Raw genomic sequence first — 17,441 nt, 5'->3', positions numbered from 1 at the left:
ACTGAGAACTGAGAAAAAAATACACATAATGGTCAAAAAGAAAATGTTCAAATCTAAAATAATATACAGATATGTATCCAGCTGTTCTTTTCCTTTAAAAAATACAAAAATAATTAAATCTATTATTTTAGTTTTTTGATTGTTTGACGCTAAAATCGAAATCGGGATCGAAATTTGATTAATCGCCCAGCACTATGTTGTGGGGGTAGCTGCTGCTGCTGCTGCTGCTGCTGTTGTTGTTGTTGTTGTTGGGGTGCAGCTCTAGACTTCCTCCTAAATATACTCCAGCGGCTCTACTCCTGTTACCGGCCTCAGCAGGACGGGCCCAGCTGCTCAGCCAGCATGTCCCTGCTTGCGCTGCAGAGCCAGCCTAGATGCCACTCACCAACACCCACACACACACGTACTCACTCATACACACTCAATCAACTCAAACCCTCATAGCACACATACGCACAGACACAGACACGCAAACACTCACCTCGGTCACGTAACAAACGTACAGTCATATGAGCAGACAAGCAAACTTGGCCCGATTACACTTTTAGAAGTTCATCTGACACTTTAAATACAAAGGATAAAGGTTTTTCAGCGTGAAACATGGATATTTTGTTGTATGCCTCCTGCTTGCTGCTTTTCCTCATCCTACATGCGTCCGCCACCTGTTTGGCAACAGTGCTGTAAAGTTGAGTAGAGCCAACACACAAACATGCGCGTACACACACACACACACACACACACACACACACACACACACACACACACACACACACACACACACACACACACACACATTCACACACTCCCTGCAACACGGGGAGGCAAGAGGTCCTCATTGTTTTTAAGGAAATACAAATTTGTGTCACGGTAACTGTCCATGACCCCAAAGCACCCTGTCAGCAGCAGGGAGAGGAAGAGGGAGAGACATAGAGATGAATAGAGAGAGAGAGAGAGAGAGAGAGAGAGAGAGAGAGAGAGAGAGAGAGAGAGAGAGAGAGAGAGAGAGAGAGAGAGAGAGAGAGAGAGAGAGAGAGAGAGAGAGAGAGAGAGAGAGAGAGAGAAAGGGGAGGCTGCATATTTGTCTTGGGTCAGCAGCAGACTTGATTGTTTTGAGCAATCTGTCTATGAGCCATCCAAGATTCTGGCCAACAAGTTTGACGGTAGTTGAGTGAAGACACACATGATTTACTGTCTCACAGTATAAAAAAGAATGCACATACAGGCAAAATATAATTTCCAGTCATCAACTGTGTGGCTTCCCTTGCCGTTGTTACAGTGTTTTACAAGCCACTTTACACAGAACTTAGTGGACTAGTTAAAGTTAGCTTTACCACATTTAAAATGTGTTAATTTAGAGGAGGAACAACAAATGTAAAACACTTCCAACGTCGTTCTAAACACGGCTGAGTCTCTCAGACTTACTCACTGCTCACTGATTCAAGCCCCACATCGTCTAAGCCGCCTAAACAGGGATTTACATTAGCTGGTGACGGCTGCTGATAGATAACAGACAGTCCATTGTGACGTACATAACCGGCTAGATTTGACTCAACCGAAACATATTTTCCTGTTTTCCCCTATATCTGTTTTAATAGAACCCAAGTGTGTCGAAAGCAACGGCTATCTTGTGCCAATAATTTGATACCTCTAACTTGCTGGCTGAATGATGTGGCTGGATGCTGCCGATTATTAACAGCTGCCCCATCAGTAACCACTGAAAACAGAACCGCTCTCGATTACATGATCGGCTGATCACCCGCATGCCATCCTGATGATATTCTGTTATTTCCCCCCGCTCGCTTTCTCTTTCACTCTCTCACTCTCTCTCTTACTCTGTTAAGCACTCTCTCTCTCATGCTCTCTCTCTCATCAGGACAGATGAGAGAGGAACAATTTTGATGTGTGTGTTTGCACGTGAACAGGATTTTGTATTCATCACGCATGTTTGTTTGTTGGTTTGTGTGTATGTGTGATGCAGCCATCCTCTTGTAAATGAACGTTTGTAAGAAAAGTTTATCTTTAATGTTCGCGGGGACTGTAAGAGCTGTTCAGTTGTGGGACAAAAACCGTCTCACTCTCTTCTACCTCTGTTGTCCTCACTCTCTCGTGTTATTATTTTGTCCACTCTCTTTTTCAGTTGTCCTCCGTCTCTCTTCTCCTAGTTTGGTCCTCTCTCTCTTCTTCTGTTGACCTCTGTCTTCTGTCTCCTTCTACTCTTGGCCTCTCTCTCTCTCTCCCTCTTTCTACCCTTGTCCTCCCTCTCTCTTCTTCTACTCATCCCCTATCTTTTTTCCTCTTGTCTCTCTCTCTTCTTCTTCTTCTTCTCTTGTCTTCTCTCTCACTTCAACTCTTGCCTTCTCTCTCTCTTCTTCTACTCTTGTCCTCTCTCTCTCTCTCTCTCTCTCTCTCTCTCTCTCTCTCTCTCTCTCTCTCTCTGTACTTCTACCCTTGTCCTATATCTCTTCCTTCTCTAGTCCTCTCTCTCTCTTATTCTTTTGTTATAACCTTCTCTCCCTATTCTCTTCTTGTCCTCTCTCTCTCCTGTTTCTCCTCTGATGCGATCTATAGCGTCATCGATCCTCATCGACATCGATGGATCATCGTGTCCAAACCAACCAGGACGCCCTTTGGTGTTTACCTGCACACAAAACATCCATCTTTCAGCACACGTCTACACAAGCACACAAGGCCACGCGTGTGCAAATCCACCCACACCAACACACATATACACACGGAACTTACCCAAACAAATTGACTACAAAACAATGTAAGTGGTGAAGAACTTATTTAGAGGATTCCAAAAGACACTGATTCATGCAGTGCACATCCTGTTTACACACACACACACACACACACACACACACACACACACACACACACACACACACACACACACACACACACACACACACACACACACACACACACACACACACACACTTCTCCAGTTTATTATCTGCCTGTAACTTCGGGCAACGCCAACGTGTAAAGCTGTTACTATAGCAACAACGTCTCCCGCCCTCCCTCAGTGCCCTGCTATAAAACTACAAGGTTGCTAGGGTACAGCAGGAGGGGGGGAGTTCATCCTACGCAATGACCTTTCTTTCTGGCTTTTATGATAACCGGTCGGTCAAGCAAACACGATCCTGAGAAAGAGTAGCCTTTAAGCTAGTTTGCCTTCTTATTTAAACTGGCTCGCTGCTACTGTCGTTGGCGTCACGTGTCAGCGTAGCCAGCCAGAGAAGCGCACCAGGTCCCAACAGATTGTTTTTTCCACTCAGCCTGAAAAGTACTTTTTCCCTCTTCCTTCTTCTTCTTCTTCTTCTTCTTCTTCTTCTTCTTCTTCTTCTTCTTCTTCTTCTTCTTCTTCTTCTTCTTCTTCTTCTTCTTCTTCTTCTTCTTCTTCTTCTTCTTCTTCTTCTTCTTCTTCTTCTTCTTCTTCTTCTTCTTCTTCTTCTTCTTCTTCTTCTTCTTCTTCTTCTTCTTCTTCTTCTTCTTCTTCTTCTTCTTCTTCTTCTTCTAAATATAAAACCATTTGACGGTGAGAGAGGGCTGGCTTCCTTGAGCTTGTCCTCTCCTGGGTCGTATGAATAGTTTGGTTGCCTGTTTGTTTTCAAAGAGCAAAGAGAAGCTAGAACAAAATGGCCCAATCTATGACGGTAACTGGTTCTCTCACTGGGGAAAAATAGAAAAACTTCCACTGGAAACGATAAAAATGAAGTCTATCCACTGAGGATTTGAATACATAAAGAATGGTGGATTTTCACCCATTGGTTGGCACATACTCTTCTTGAGGGTGTCCATTTATCTTTTACAGAGTGACGAGTCGACATTGTTTGACATTTTTGTAGCCTGCAGCGGAGAATAGCATAGAATACGTCAGAAAGACACATATCTTTAAGACAGACTTTAATGGTGCCAGACATCTAATGATAATAAAGAATATAACTGATTTATTGAAGAGATTGTGATACTATAATACAGCATCAACTGATTCGAGCATTTAAGACCCACAAAGCATGGCTACATAAACGTAGTCGCTACGTCAAAGATAGTTAGCGATGTGCTAAGGCTCATGGCTGTGGGTTGTCGACTACTTGCGACCATGTGCAGTGTTTGTGCGAGAATGTATGGGTGTTGTCCAAATGTACACCACAAATACAGACTGCAGTACATTTGCATCAGGCTTGCGCATATATGCAACATGAGCAGCATTAGCTGCAGCCTGTGAAAATCGGATTAATGAAATGTGACATGATTATGGTCAACTCATGGCTGCTTCCGAGTGCCAAGCAAAATAGCATATGAACTGAAATTAGATTATTTTAACATGCCTCCCAACTTAACCCTGGACCACACACAGTAAATCTGCTATTTCATACCATGCATTCATACCTTCACAAATATTACTTTGGTGTCCCACACCCAATGGTGCTCTGTCATTGGCCTTCTCTGACAAAAAATCGCCCCTCTGTATCTATTTCCCCTCACTAAACTCCTACTTCTTTGGTGTACAAGGCAGGGTTGTACGGAAATCAGCGAAGGCAAATCCCCCTTCCATCATGACCCTGCAACGGCAGGAACCGGTAGTAAATCAGACAAATGGGAGACAATAAATCCCCACAACAAAGACACGACCAGACATGGTAATGATAAAAAAATGATGCGTGTCTAGAGGACGGACCTGAGCTCTTGAGAGGCAGAGGGTATTAAAAACCGCTGTCTCTCCCACCGCACCGTGACTTTTAGCATAGCGAACAAAGGGTTCTGCACAGGCACAGTTCGTTACGAGACAACGAGGCCCAGCTGGCTCCTCGGTGACACATCATGGGATGCAGCCCCCCACCCCCCCCCCCCCCGTGTCTGTGACATGCTAGTCTCAGAAACAAGGCCGGCACGCGTGGACGTTGGCTGGCCGATGGCAGACGAACAGACAGGCAGACACTGAGATGGGGAAGCTAGCACGACACTGTCAGCTCGGGAGTCACGGCGAGGGGAGCACTATTAATATGATGGTCATAATAATTGTCCCTTTTTTTTATCGTGTGACCGATTGTGTGTCTCACAAATATGCCTGCCAGCTTTAATGACCAGAAGGCTAGATGCGCTGATGTTTGACCAAACTAATTCTGTAAAACACGTGAATGAAGTAGATTATCATTTTGGTTGTTAATTATGTAATTATTGTGCAAAAAATGACAGCTTGTTCCGATATTAATTCTCACACAGGCACAACATGCTGACACACACGCACATAGCGACTAGTGTACGTCAGGCATCAACAAGACCAGCCAAGAGTGGATAACACAGTTCATCTGAAGTTTATTTTTAGCTAATCTAGTTACAATTGTCCTGACGCAAAATCCATTAGTCATTGGCAAATTAACTGAAATGCTTTTCGGAATGGGTAAGTAACACAAGGACCATGAACACTGTCTGGTTGTATCTCATTTGGACCGTTTTTGAACGTCTCATCCACTTATTTACAAGTTTTTCCTTTTTTCAAACTCCTTGCCTTTCTCTGTCTCTGTCTCTGTCTCTCTCTCTCTCTCTCTCTCTCTCTCTCTCTCTCTCTCTCTCTCTCTCTCTCTCTCTCTCTCTCTCTCTCTCTCTCTCTCTCTCTCTCTCTCTCTCTCTCTCTCTCTCTCTCTCTCTCTCTCTCTCTTCCTGTTGTGTAATTATGGTGGACAAGCTAGGGTAAACACAAGCTGGTATATATAATAATGTGACCGTGGAGGTTAGGTCTGGTCCAAACCGGATCGAAGCGCCTCCAAGAGCAGGGAGACAGACTGGTTAGACGCCACCGAGGTTCTGCTCTCGCTCTGCTGGCTCACAAACCACAAACCATCCAGACCTCAGGAGCTAGTGGGCCTTGCGTTGTTTTTTTTCTCTTTTTAATTCTGCACCAATGGCTGCTGGATAAAATAAATGCTAATCAGACTTGTGGGTCACACAATACCCTAAAACTATACAATTTCCTCGCCTCTTTTGTGTCCCATTTGCTGCGAGACGGCACAGCTTCATGCACAGTCAAGTTTTCTTGGGCTTCGATGGCGGCGGCGGTGTTGCTGTAGGCCAGCGGTGCTGAATTTATGAACCGCTACTTGCTAGCTCTCCTCAGGCCGGAAATCTCCACGTTATCTTGGCAGAGGCTACACTGAGCCCAGGGGCTTGCATGTCCACTCCCGTTTAGAGACAGCCCCCTCTCATGGAAGAGTCTAAGCTCCCCTGGACACAAACGCAAACACACAAACACACACATACGGCCTGACACACACATATTCAAACGGACACACCCACACACCCACATGAAGACGCACGATTACAAGACAGCAGCCAATATGTGAAGGACACCTCCTGTGCCCTTGCAGGGCAAGAGGCCTCCTCTGCCCTGCCTCTCAGACGGTGACTTAGGCCCCGTTCACACGAAGCCGAAACGGGCGAAACCGTTACGGTTTCGATCTATCCGGTTTCGAAGTATCTCCGTAAAGATGAAGCCAAGCGAAACCGGGTAGATCTGTAGAAACGCTGTAGTACACATTCCAGGCCCATAAGGGGCGCTGCTTCTGGTACAGAAATCCAGAAGAAATGAAATAAGAAGAAGAGGCGAGCATGCGCATAAAGGCTGCCCTTATGCGCATGCTCGCATGTGATTTCTGAGACTCCGCGGGCTTAAGAGCCATTGGCTAGGAGGTCGAGGGGTGGGGCGATGACGTCATGGTTTGCGGTTTCAGTCGGTTTCAGGCGTACACACGAATCCAAAACGAAACCGGGTAGATTTGAAACCACCTCCGAGGGTGGTTTCAGAAGTTTGCGGTTTCGGTCAGCGGATTCGCCGGCTTCGTGTGGACGGAAGGCCGAACCGTGCAAGACCTTTGCGGTTTCGCCATGAAATCGGCTTTGTGTGAACGGGGCCTCAGAATGTAAGATATCCGACCAGTGGCGACCACTAATCACCACAACACGTGTGGGTGTACGTGTGGATGCGTGAACGGGTGTGCATGTGTGTGTGTTTGAATGGGTGTGCATGTGTGTGTGTTTGAACGGGTGTGCATGTGTGTGTGTTTGAATGGGTGTGCATGTGTGTGTGTTTGAATGGGTGTGCATGTGTGTGTGTTTGAATGGGTGTGCATGTGTGTGTGTTTGAATGGGTGTGCATGTGTGTGGGCAGGGCAGACATTAGGTTGCAGAGTTGTGGATGAGAGAGCCGGAGACTCTCAAATGATAGCATGACATCCATGTTCCCCAAGAGAAGTCTGGCCATCATCTACCGGTAAAACCCCACATATCTGCTTTAAAAGGGATTCTGTGTGCACGTACATGACTGCAGTGCATTCAGACTAGACACACACTGGGGTAGCAGGGTCCACCTCTTGAGAGCAGATAGTGTCTGACAGAGACTTAGGTAGACTGCAGTGCCACTTAGCTTCCACATGCCCAACATTTTTAAACGATTAGTGTGCGAAACTACTGTAATGTTGTTTTAACTGTTATCAAACAGTTAAAACACGTTCCCAACTGCATAATTGCATTTGGCATAATTAGCATGTTACGGATTTGCATGGTGAGCAGGGCTTGGAGTTGAATACCTAGATTTACTTTCTGCAACAGTGTACAGTAGACCTGATCACACCAGAGACAGGTACCTCCTTGTAAATACTTGTGCTATTATGACACTAACAATATGGTATTGCTGGAATTTTCTTGAATGAATTGTGTGCGCATGGGTTCTAACCTGTATAACGCTTGTTTAAGGCAACGTCACACTGCAATGACTTTCTCCAATTTTGGAGGCATAGGCGAATTGGAATGTTAGTTGTTGTGTTGCTCGTAATGTTATTTTTGGTCATTGCTGTAATGAATCATGAAATCATTTGTTATTCTGGGAAGACATTGTTGTGTTTGAAACTGCCAATGTGTTTCTCATGTAAGTTCTAGCAAAAAAAAGTTAGGTAAGGTTATATGGTATATTAACATTTATTTAAGACACAACACTTATACAGCTCTCTTTTGTCACAATATGGTAGGTTATCACAAAACAAAAAACTCCCATGATGCATTCTGGTGTAAAAGCCCCATTGTCAGCAGTTGGCTATGATAAGATTACCTCTGGACAGCATTTTAATATCAGTGTCAACAGTGGAGTGTGAACAGGCAAAGAAGACAAACAAAAACTTGCTAGTTTTCGCCTCAATTCAAGCACTGAACACAGTTTGGTGAAAGCCAGTTCAATGCAGACCCTTTGATCAGATTTGTATAAAGATCCCTTACATTCATAAAGTATTGCAATAGGCTACAGTGCCTAGTTTGGCATTTCCTGTGCTCCGTGTGAGCAGCAGGGCAGTCGCTAGGTCCTAATGCCTAGTCAGGATTATGCGGCTTTTCACCCTTGGTGATGAATTACCACTGTATGCGTCGGAGGTTGTGTGTGTAAAGGCTAATGTCCAAACTATCAAGAGGTCAGCCAGCTTGTCCACCTCCCGAGACATCCTGGTTGATCCTATCGCGGCGTTGATTGGTCCGTGCTTGTGCCACAGTGGCCCGGAATCAATACCCATGTTGCTGAGGCACTGGTACGTCTACATTGTTTAAATGGCAAGGAAGACTTAGGGCTCACTCCATTAATAACCCACTAGTTAGGGCAGTCAATGAGGCCTTCCCAGACCATATATCAAACCTGTATACAAACCAGAAAAACTTTTCAAATAACAACCATTACATGGAATACTTTAATTTAAACCATGCATTCAGCCAGTGGGTTGCTGATAACTGATAACATGCACAGCTAGTTTGCGGAGTCAATGTCAAGGTCACCCACAGCCTCCGTGCTTTTAATCAACAAACGTATTAGTTCCGTTAGTCAGCGGTGGTAGGTGGAGAGGAGGGGAAAGGAGAGGAGAGGAGAGACTAACGGGTTAAAATACACGAGACATTCACCACTGGCAGCACAGGAAAACAAATGCATAATCCAAATATTAATCAGATCTGGCTCTTTCAGTTCCTCACTGTTTGTTTTTACTGGCTGCTTAGTTTTTGCAGTCTGGAACACATTTCTCTGTATGTCATCAGCAGAATGGGAAGGAATGGGAAGTATAGTTAGGCAATAGGCACATCATCGGTGAAGTTTGTGGGAATTCAAGGGTACATCGTGTGAATAAAACCACTTTAGGTTGTTTGACATTGTATAGTATTAAGGGAGTGCACGTCCAGAGTCGACACGTTCCAAGAACAAATGTACTGTACATATCCTGAACATATCTCACCCTCCCATCGAGTCTGAACCAGTCTCTGTCAGAGGAGAAAAAATAAACTGGGAAGCGTGATTGTTTCCCTCTCACATCACGCCACTGTGTTTTGGAAAGCGTTCAAGTTCAAAACAGTGTAAGCAGTGAGGGGAATATGTGTAATCGGCAGCCACCCCAGGCTCGTAAGTGTGAAGCCTGTCACACTTGCGGTGCGGCGGCGATTCTTATTGCCAACGGCAACAGTGAACCCCTTCGTTAATGAGGCGGCCGTTCTTTTCAGACCCTTCAGAATCCGTACGTACGCAGAGACGAGGTGTGAGCTAGAACACGCAAGCCTTTTCCGACCCAGGAGAGGCATGTGTGAGTCGGTTTGAATGAGAGGTTTGAGTTCTGTACGTTGCAGAGGTGACGAGAGGAGGAATAGTGATTAATGAAGAAGGCCATTTAGAAAGCGGCGGATTGACATACTCCATCATGAATATGGAGTTCGCTTTCTGATCTGCCAAAGGCGAGCTCTCGTATTGTTCCCTGCTGAATGTGAGTGGATTGAAATTCAGATGTCCTTGAGACAGTGAGCGAGAGGCCAAAGCAAACAGACAAAAATACATGCATATTCTGGGCAAATAAAAAGACATGAAAAGAGGTTTCAAGACTTTTTCTTTCACAGCACTGAAGGTCAAAACTTTGAAAAACGAATCGACAATTAATGTGAACGGGAACACCGCAAACCTCATTGCCACGCTACAATCCCTGGTTTGGCTTAACTGCATCTTTAACAGCCGATACGTAATAACAAGCAAGATGACAACGTGAAAAGACGGCGAGAGGGGAGGAGACAGAAGAAGGAGAGAAAAAGAAGTGATTACGGGAGTTAAAGGTAGAGGGGTCAGGAGCACAGGGCTGTGTGCAAAGCACATGGGAGGGAGTCTGAGGCAGGCAGCAAGGGAGAAGAAGAAGAGAAGAAGGCAGGGGAGGAGGCGAGAAGCAGCTGTGTGTCCATCGTCCAGCCCTTCAGAAGACAGCGCTGAAGGGCTGGGCAGGGACGAAAAATACATGATGAGAGCGCGGGAGAGAGAGAGAGCAAGAGAGAGAGAGAGAGAGAGAGAGAGATTCCAAGAGGGAATGAAGGACAGAGGAGGGGAGAGGACGTTGGCGTTGCTTGCGGTGCAAGGGGTAGATAGTTAGGAATTATGTAAGCGTCCATCAGTGTGGGTGAGCTAGCAATTAGGTTATTCCGCATTTTGCCAGAGTCAAAGTCGCACAGGATTAGTTTGCTCTTTGCACAGATAGAAGTCTTGGAGCCTCACTCCCTGACTTGTCGCTGAGCACTCAGGACAGATTAAGAAATGAAGTGAGAGTGAAACGCAATCGGTCCGGCCTGAAAAGCCAGACAGCGCTTCAATATTATCGTTTATCATCTTTGAACTGTTTTGTATCATCATGAAAGGAAGATATCGACTTATCTTGATACTCAGCTCTATAATCTGAGTAACGAGGAGAATATATATCCTTAAAATTGTAAATTACGAGGTTTGAAAGATCAGTGAGTAAAATAATATCGTTTTAGTCTGATACCATGTTAGCATGCTACACTGTTAACATCAGTGTTGAATACCAGGGGAGTTTGCCAACGCAAACAACATTACTAACATTACTTTTTGAGCAGAGATCTGCATGCCGAATCGCTCTACTTCCCCCTGCCTCCTCCGCTGTTATGGAACTCATTTGCAATCTCATATTTTCACAGCATAAAAGCGGACGATTAATGTCTCATTCGGACAAGACACCACACACAAGCCACATGAACACGCCTGAACAACCTCCCCCCCCCCCCCCCCCCCCCCCCCCCTCACATTTGTAACGCTTTCAACTGGAACTTCTTCTTTCAAGTCGTTACTATGAGTGATGCAGAGCCAAACAGCCTTCCCTGTCAACAAACAAACCAACTAACTAATCTTCCTTTCTGTTTGATTCAGCCACCCCCAACCCAAACCCCCCAACCTCTACCGCCCCGAATTCTACCACAATCCCTTCTGATTGGATAATTTACCCATCTGGGCTAGACTGAGAGGCCTGTTGCACGTTGTTGTTTTGGTGTTTTTTTCGCTCCATTGTCCCAAAGCAGCACGTAGCCCTGACCCAGATCCTTGAAGCTAGGCTAACCTGGTTGACATGGCAGATGCCGGTCGGTGAGCCTCCCCTTCTCCTCGTGATTCCATTCATTGAGCGCGACCCTTGACCTCCCTGTCTTCGTCAGCATGGGGGCTGAAATGTTAACCCTTTGATGGTCAGGAGAAAAGAAGAACGACCGAAGAGGAATGATAATTGCACGAAAACGGGGTTTGAAAGAAAGTGCGATCTGACGAAATAGTTACATAACAATTGTCTCGGGGCACACAAACAGACAGTTGGGAGCGACACGATAGAATGCAGCATGGATCAGATATAGATAGGAGCCATTGAGCGTGTGCAGTCTGGGGTTCATCTGAGACCACCTGGACGGTTGGCTGGGTGACTCGCTAGCTCTTCCTCTTTCCTCTGACCTTCACCGAACGGCTGTAATGTGTGTGTGTGTGTGTGTGTGTGTGTGTGTGTGTGTGTGTGTGTGTGTGTGTGTGTGTGTGTGTGTGTGTGTGTGTGTGTGTGTGTGTGTGTGTGTGTGTGTGTGTGTGTGTGTGTGTGTGTGTGTGTGTGTGTGAATATGTGTGTGTGTGGGTCTAGGTTTGTTGGTGTGTGGGAGAGTGTGGGCGTTTGTTTGGGGAGTAGGCAGAGGGCAAGACTCTGAAGCCAGTGGTAATTATTTATGAACGATTTTTGAAGATCATTCTGCACCGCTCTCTGAGTAATTATCCGGGTCGCTGTTTTACATTCACCCAACTTACAGAGTGTGGATACAGTGTTCCTGAATGAAAAGCAAGAGCTTTAAAAACACTAACAAAATTCTTTGTTTATTAAATGTATTTGCCTAAATTCACACGCTATTGTTTCTTCAGCGACTTGCATTGACAGGTTGGACACGCATGGTTAATATCAAGCGTGAGAATCCAGGTTGGTCGGCTTGTGATAAAAATAAATAAATAATAATAACATAATGTGCATCAATGGATTTCTTTGTCTGTTTGGTTTAGCTCCATGTTCTATGCCCAGACTTGCCTACAGGTCAGAATTGTGACCTAATTTGGGTGTAAACTACATTTGCAGATAGGGCGTTTTCTGCACTAAACAAGCTTTTAATTCAGTATTTCACTGCATGCGTGGAGCGGCACACATCAAATGATTAGTGAGGTGAGACATATCTTTGCTAAGCCTTTCATCCTGTGACATAATTCCATAAACTAAGAAAGATTATACAATTAAAGCATATTGAATATTTATATATAGTTATAGATATGTTTTAAATTGCATAATCTGTAATTGTAAATATATATTATATAGATATATATTTATACAGTGTATAAATATATATATGACCCACACCCACACGCACGCATGCACGCACGCACACACACACACACACACACGCACGCACGCGCACCCACACACACACACACACACACACACACACACACACACACACACACACACACACACACACACACACACACACACACACACACACACACACACACACACACGCACGCGCACACACACACAAACATGCTATGACACATACAAGTAGACACAGCAACCATCTAGGTAACAGAGGAGTTATGAGAAAATGCAATGATAAGTTAGGGTATTAAAAAGTAGGACAATAGAGTGAAGCCCATGAGTCCAAATGGCAGATTGGTTCTGCCTCATAATGGATTATAGGATGAGGGTGATGGTAAGTGCTATTGTCACTGATGATCAGACATTTTCTTCATCAGCTACTCCACAAAGGCCATTTAGGCTACATGTACACTAATATGTTTTTGTTTTATAACAGCATTTTAAATCGAAAACCATCTCCTTCCCCATACAAGCATTTTTAGCACCGTATCAGAAATATTCTTTGTCCATGCTACACGACCTGAAACGCAAGTCACATGACAGTTTGTGTACAATGGCCATGAGCTGGCCGGTGTACACAGGAAGCAGACTGTCTACTCTGCGGTTGGTTGCTTAGTTGCAGAAAGTACTAAGGAGGAAGAAAAGCAATGGCAAAAAGTAAGACCAGAGATTTCTTTGAATCCCTATGATGGCCTGACGACGAGGTGTAAAATAAATGAATCCACAGGTGTTGAATTAAACCAAGACAGTCAAGGCCGATGTCGTTGGTTTTCATCCAGAAAAAGGTCACGTGATAGGAGTGTGACGAATCAGGGAAGGAGACGTCATGACTGACTGAACTGTAAGCCAAGAGGGGTGTCTGCGTGGCTCAGTTTCATTCCGTCCAAACTAAATCTGAGTCTTTGAGTTTTCAAACTAAAACAGTGTCAGAAGCGTTTAAAAACCCTCAGTTTTAGAGGCTCTAAAACGCCAAAGTAGTGTGGACGCTAGGTGTGGACATAGCAGATGCTGTGTGTTTCAAAAACAAGAACTAGTACTAGTGTGGACTTGGCCTTAGAGAAGGAGCTCATCTGAAAAGTCAGCATAGAAACAGAGAGAGAGAGAAAGATGTTTGGATAAAAGGACCAGAAATGTTATGCAACCTCCCCTTTGGCCCAAGTGCGGGAAGGAAAGTTGTATTTATTGAATTATTTTTATTTGGTAACAGACCTAAATAAATTAAACGAACTAAAAAAGGCATGATAACTGCATGTTTAGTTTGGCATGTGTCCACATGGAAGGACACTCCCTTCGGGTCATACATGACCGGTTTCATGTGAACTTGTGAACAAACATCTAAGAAACAGGCGAGGAGAGGGGAGACAGACGGGACCCTTCCCACCACCGGCAGTGTCAGGAGATCAGCTGACAGATAGTGCCTCCCCATACATTGACTCAGAAGGACCTGATAGAATGCAGCTGAGAACAATGTCATCCTCTTCTTAGGCTTAGGTTGATTTAATCTTGTACCTGTTACTGTATTTCCACAGGGCATTTAGTTAATATGCAACCAAGCTCACTCTCCCTCTGCCACTCTCTATCTTGCTCCCCCACACACATACACAAAGATAAACACCAGCCACCAATGGCTGCAAATAAAATGAAGGACAGAGTGCGCATGCAGCGCCTGGAGCCTCTCCCAGACCCCTGGGTTACATAATCACTTATCAACGCACAAGGCTTCAGCCTAGCATAGGCTACCATTCCTGCTGGCTGTGTGTGGTGTTTTCATTGGTCGATATCACTATTGAGGGAAAAACAGTCCCTAAGAGAAAAAGACACACTGACTGGGCTGAAAATTAAACCACGGACAAACACCCGCACATATACACATACACGTGTGTATACACACTCGCTCACCCACGTAAATGCTTGTTCAGCGTCCACTAGGCCAGGGCCGAGAAGAGACGAAAAGGTCAAAGGTTGAAGGCATTTAGGCTTTGAAAACAATTGGAAGGATCTGATCAATATGGACACACCCAAAGCTCGCTGAGTGTAGCAGCCCTATATAAGCAACTCAGAGTGATTAATGTGTGCAATTATGAGTCCACCCAGTGTCTCTCTCTCTCTCTCTCTCTCTCTCTCTCTCTCTCTCTCTCTCTCTCTCTCTCTCTCTCTCTCTCTCTCTCTCTCTCTCTCTCTCTCTCTCTCTTCTCTCTCTCTCTCTCTCTCTCTTTCTCTCTCTTTCTCTGTGTCTCTCTCTCTCACTCTCTCTCTCTCGCTTGACTTATTTTTTTTCTACGTATTGAGCAATCCTGCAATCCTTGGGCTATTCTTGAGTTCTGGCTCTCTCCGGCATATTTCAGAGCAGCTCTGGAGGGAAAAGCAGAACATGTGGCCGGTTGACCCAAACGCCCCCTCACCATTCATACCCAAACCACTGTACAACTCGAGCCAATGAGATGATCTCCCTTTCTATCCACAAATTTGTTCAGGAAACATGGATTTAGTAAATATGTATATAAAATATATGTATACATATTTACTTTCAGGATAGAAATGATCAGGGGTTGCGTGCCATGGTGCAGTTCAAATATACAGAGCTATAACTCAGATGGTAATTCTGCTTCTTCTCAATCATGGGCATGTTGCATTGGTTGTTGACTCTAGAGTCAGTCAACAACTGAGTATCGGAAAGAGTCCTGACGGTGGGCCTATGTACGGCAGGGCGATTGGGTGGAGGTAACAAAGCTGTCATTACCTGTGCCTGGGGACAGGGATGTAGGACGAGGGAAGCGACTGGCCCTCCGCAGGGGTCACCATCTGCCCGTGAGCCGCCACGTGGAAACCGTTGGCCAGTTCCACCCGTTTCCCTGGGTTCCTGATGTCCAGGAGCATGAGTCCGTCTGGCAGCTGCCTGTGTATGGTGGGGCAGTGGCTTGGGCAGTGAGTGGGGCTGGCCCTCTTCAGGATCCCCGTGGAACCGGGTTCTCTTTGGTCCTTCGGGCCACTCAGAGCAACCTGAGAGAAAGATTTAGAGAGGGTACGATCAACCCCCGTGTATTGTTGGACTACGGGTTTATTTTCAGAGTGCATGGTCGACAACAGCAAGTAATGCACTAGGCTTAAATGGGGGTTTGTGGGTACATTGTGAAACTTGGTGTCATTGTGTTAAGTTTAGAAAAAGGAATCCATTTCAGGTCTACAGTAAGAAGAAAAAGTGGTATCCGTACATCCCTATTTTTTGCTGCATGAGGAAACCAGAAAACCACACTTCTTCAAGTCCATCTTGAGTCAAAATAATCAGGCCCTTTCCTTTTAAAGGAAGACTGTATTTTGTACAAGTTTGATTCCTGTTCTGGAAGCTGTATGTGTTTGTCGGTTTGCTGAGGGAGGAGGTTGTAAAATAGTGGAGATGTATTTCAACTGCAGTGCCTATTCTTTTCTATAAATTATGTATAGTCAAATGCATAACTACTTTTTCGGAACTTTATTCCTCCCTTTGCTCGATACCTCCCCCTGTATCTATGGGGGAGGGGAAAGACTCAATTTTAAGTCCCTGCCCCTTTCCATCTGCAATAAACTTTGCAGTTAACATCAGTCGCCATTTAATGTTGCGTTTCATTTATTCTTTGTAAGCGGTTGTTGACAGAAACACCGGCCGGTAATAGACTAAGGACATATTTCAAAGTGAAAAGAACACATCACACATATGTTATATGGTATAGGCCTACAGGTTTTTTACGCATTCAATGTTTTGCGAAATATGAACCGAGGGTTAAAGGCGAATAAGTTTTACTGAATAGCGGACTAGCTCGCAGCTTTATATATGGCACACCAACTCCGGGCCGATCCCCCGACTATTGCGCACATATCCAACACGGTCAAACAGCACTTACTTTCTCCATGCCCTGCAACATTTCTCCTCCCGAAGACAATCCATTGGATTTTCTTCCCTCTGCCACAGAACCACTGTCCACTACCAGTGTGTACAGCACGGATCCCATGTCGGTCTTGCGGGTGAACACCGCCGGCAGGAGACCGTTCTCCACCGCGGCGACACTCGCGTCGCACACCACCGAGAAGTCTCCGCGGCAGCTGAAATCGCCGTGTTTCGGCGCTCCGCCGACCCTTATTCCCACTGCGTCCACAACACGTTTGGAATTCATATTTCAGGCAGGACAGGTGGCTCTAAAGAAAGAAAAACAGCTTTCTAGAGAATTGAGTGCAAATTGAAATGAAATACATTTATCAGGATTGTCACGAGGCTTTTGATATTCCTTGTATGATATATTCTACTCTACATAAAGTTTTCCAACACCCCCACCACCCTGGATATCCAAGAAGCCGCCCGGTCAAGAGGATAAAAGATTGTTTTTGCCTCTTTCCTCCGAATGAACGCCACGCCCCCTTCAATTCATTCCCATTGGTCTACAGTACACATAAACATTCTACTTTGGCACGCGTCCACCGAAAGGAGGCAGCGCATTGGATGGTTTTCTTCTGTCAATCCCCTTTTTTCTCTGTAAAATGTGGGTGTGTCGTTCACTTTTACCGGCCGGCGCCTGTCGAGTTTTCAGGGCTGCCCGCTACTGGTAGGCCAGAACCAGGAAAGAAATGACAAGCCCTCGTCCATGTGCAATAGCCCGATACACATCGTCAACCACAGTGTGGCTTGTATTGCAACGATTATACGATTACATAATGTCATCTAATGACGGGCTC

General features: G+C 45.2%; 1 protein-coding gene across 3 annotated transcripts in view; it reads right to left on the bottom strand.

Moving 5' to 3' along the window:
- The window catches only part of slc2a4rg (SLC2A4 regulator), a 36,463-nt gene extending 19,377 nt beyond the window's left edge, over nucleotides 1-17,086 (bottom strand). For 2 of the 3 annotated variants that reach the window (XM_056589850.1, XM_056589870.1), the window contains exons 1-2: nucleotides 16,616-17,085; nucleotides 15,478-15,737 (exon numbers count right to left, since the gene is read on the bottom strand). In XM_056589850.1, coding sequence (XP_056445825.1) covers nucleotides 15,478-15,737; nucleotides 16,616-16,885 — 530 coding nt within the window. In that variant the 5' untranslated portion in view covers nucleotides 16,886-17,085. Of the gene's footprint in view, nucleotides 1-15,477; nucleotides 15,738-16,615 lie in introns of all 3 variants that reach the window. The other variant, XM_056589860.1, reaches the window with a different exon arrangement.
- Nucleotides 17,087-17,441: the final 355 nt, after the last annotated feature.

Source organism: Gadus chalcogrammus, chromosome 1 (genome assembly GCF_026213295.1).
Source record: "Gadus chalcogrammus isolate NIFS_2021 chromosome 1, NIFS_Gcha_1.0, whole genome shotgun sequence".
NCBI classification, from domain to species: domain Eukaryota; kingdom Metazoa; phylum Chordata; class Actinopteri; order Gadiformes; family Gadidae; genus Gadus; species Gadus chalcogrammus.
Note: the sequence above shows the minus strand (reverse complement) of the source record. Positions and strands in the feature narration are given on the sequence as shown.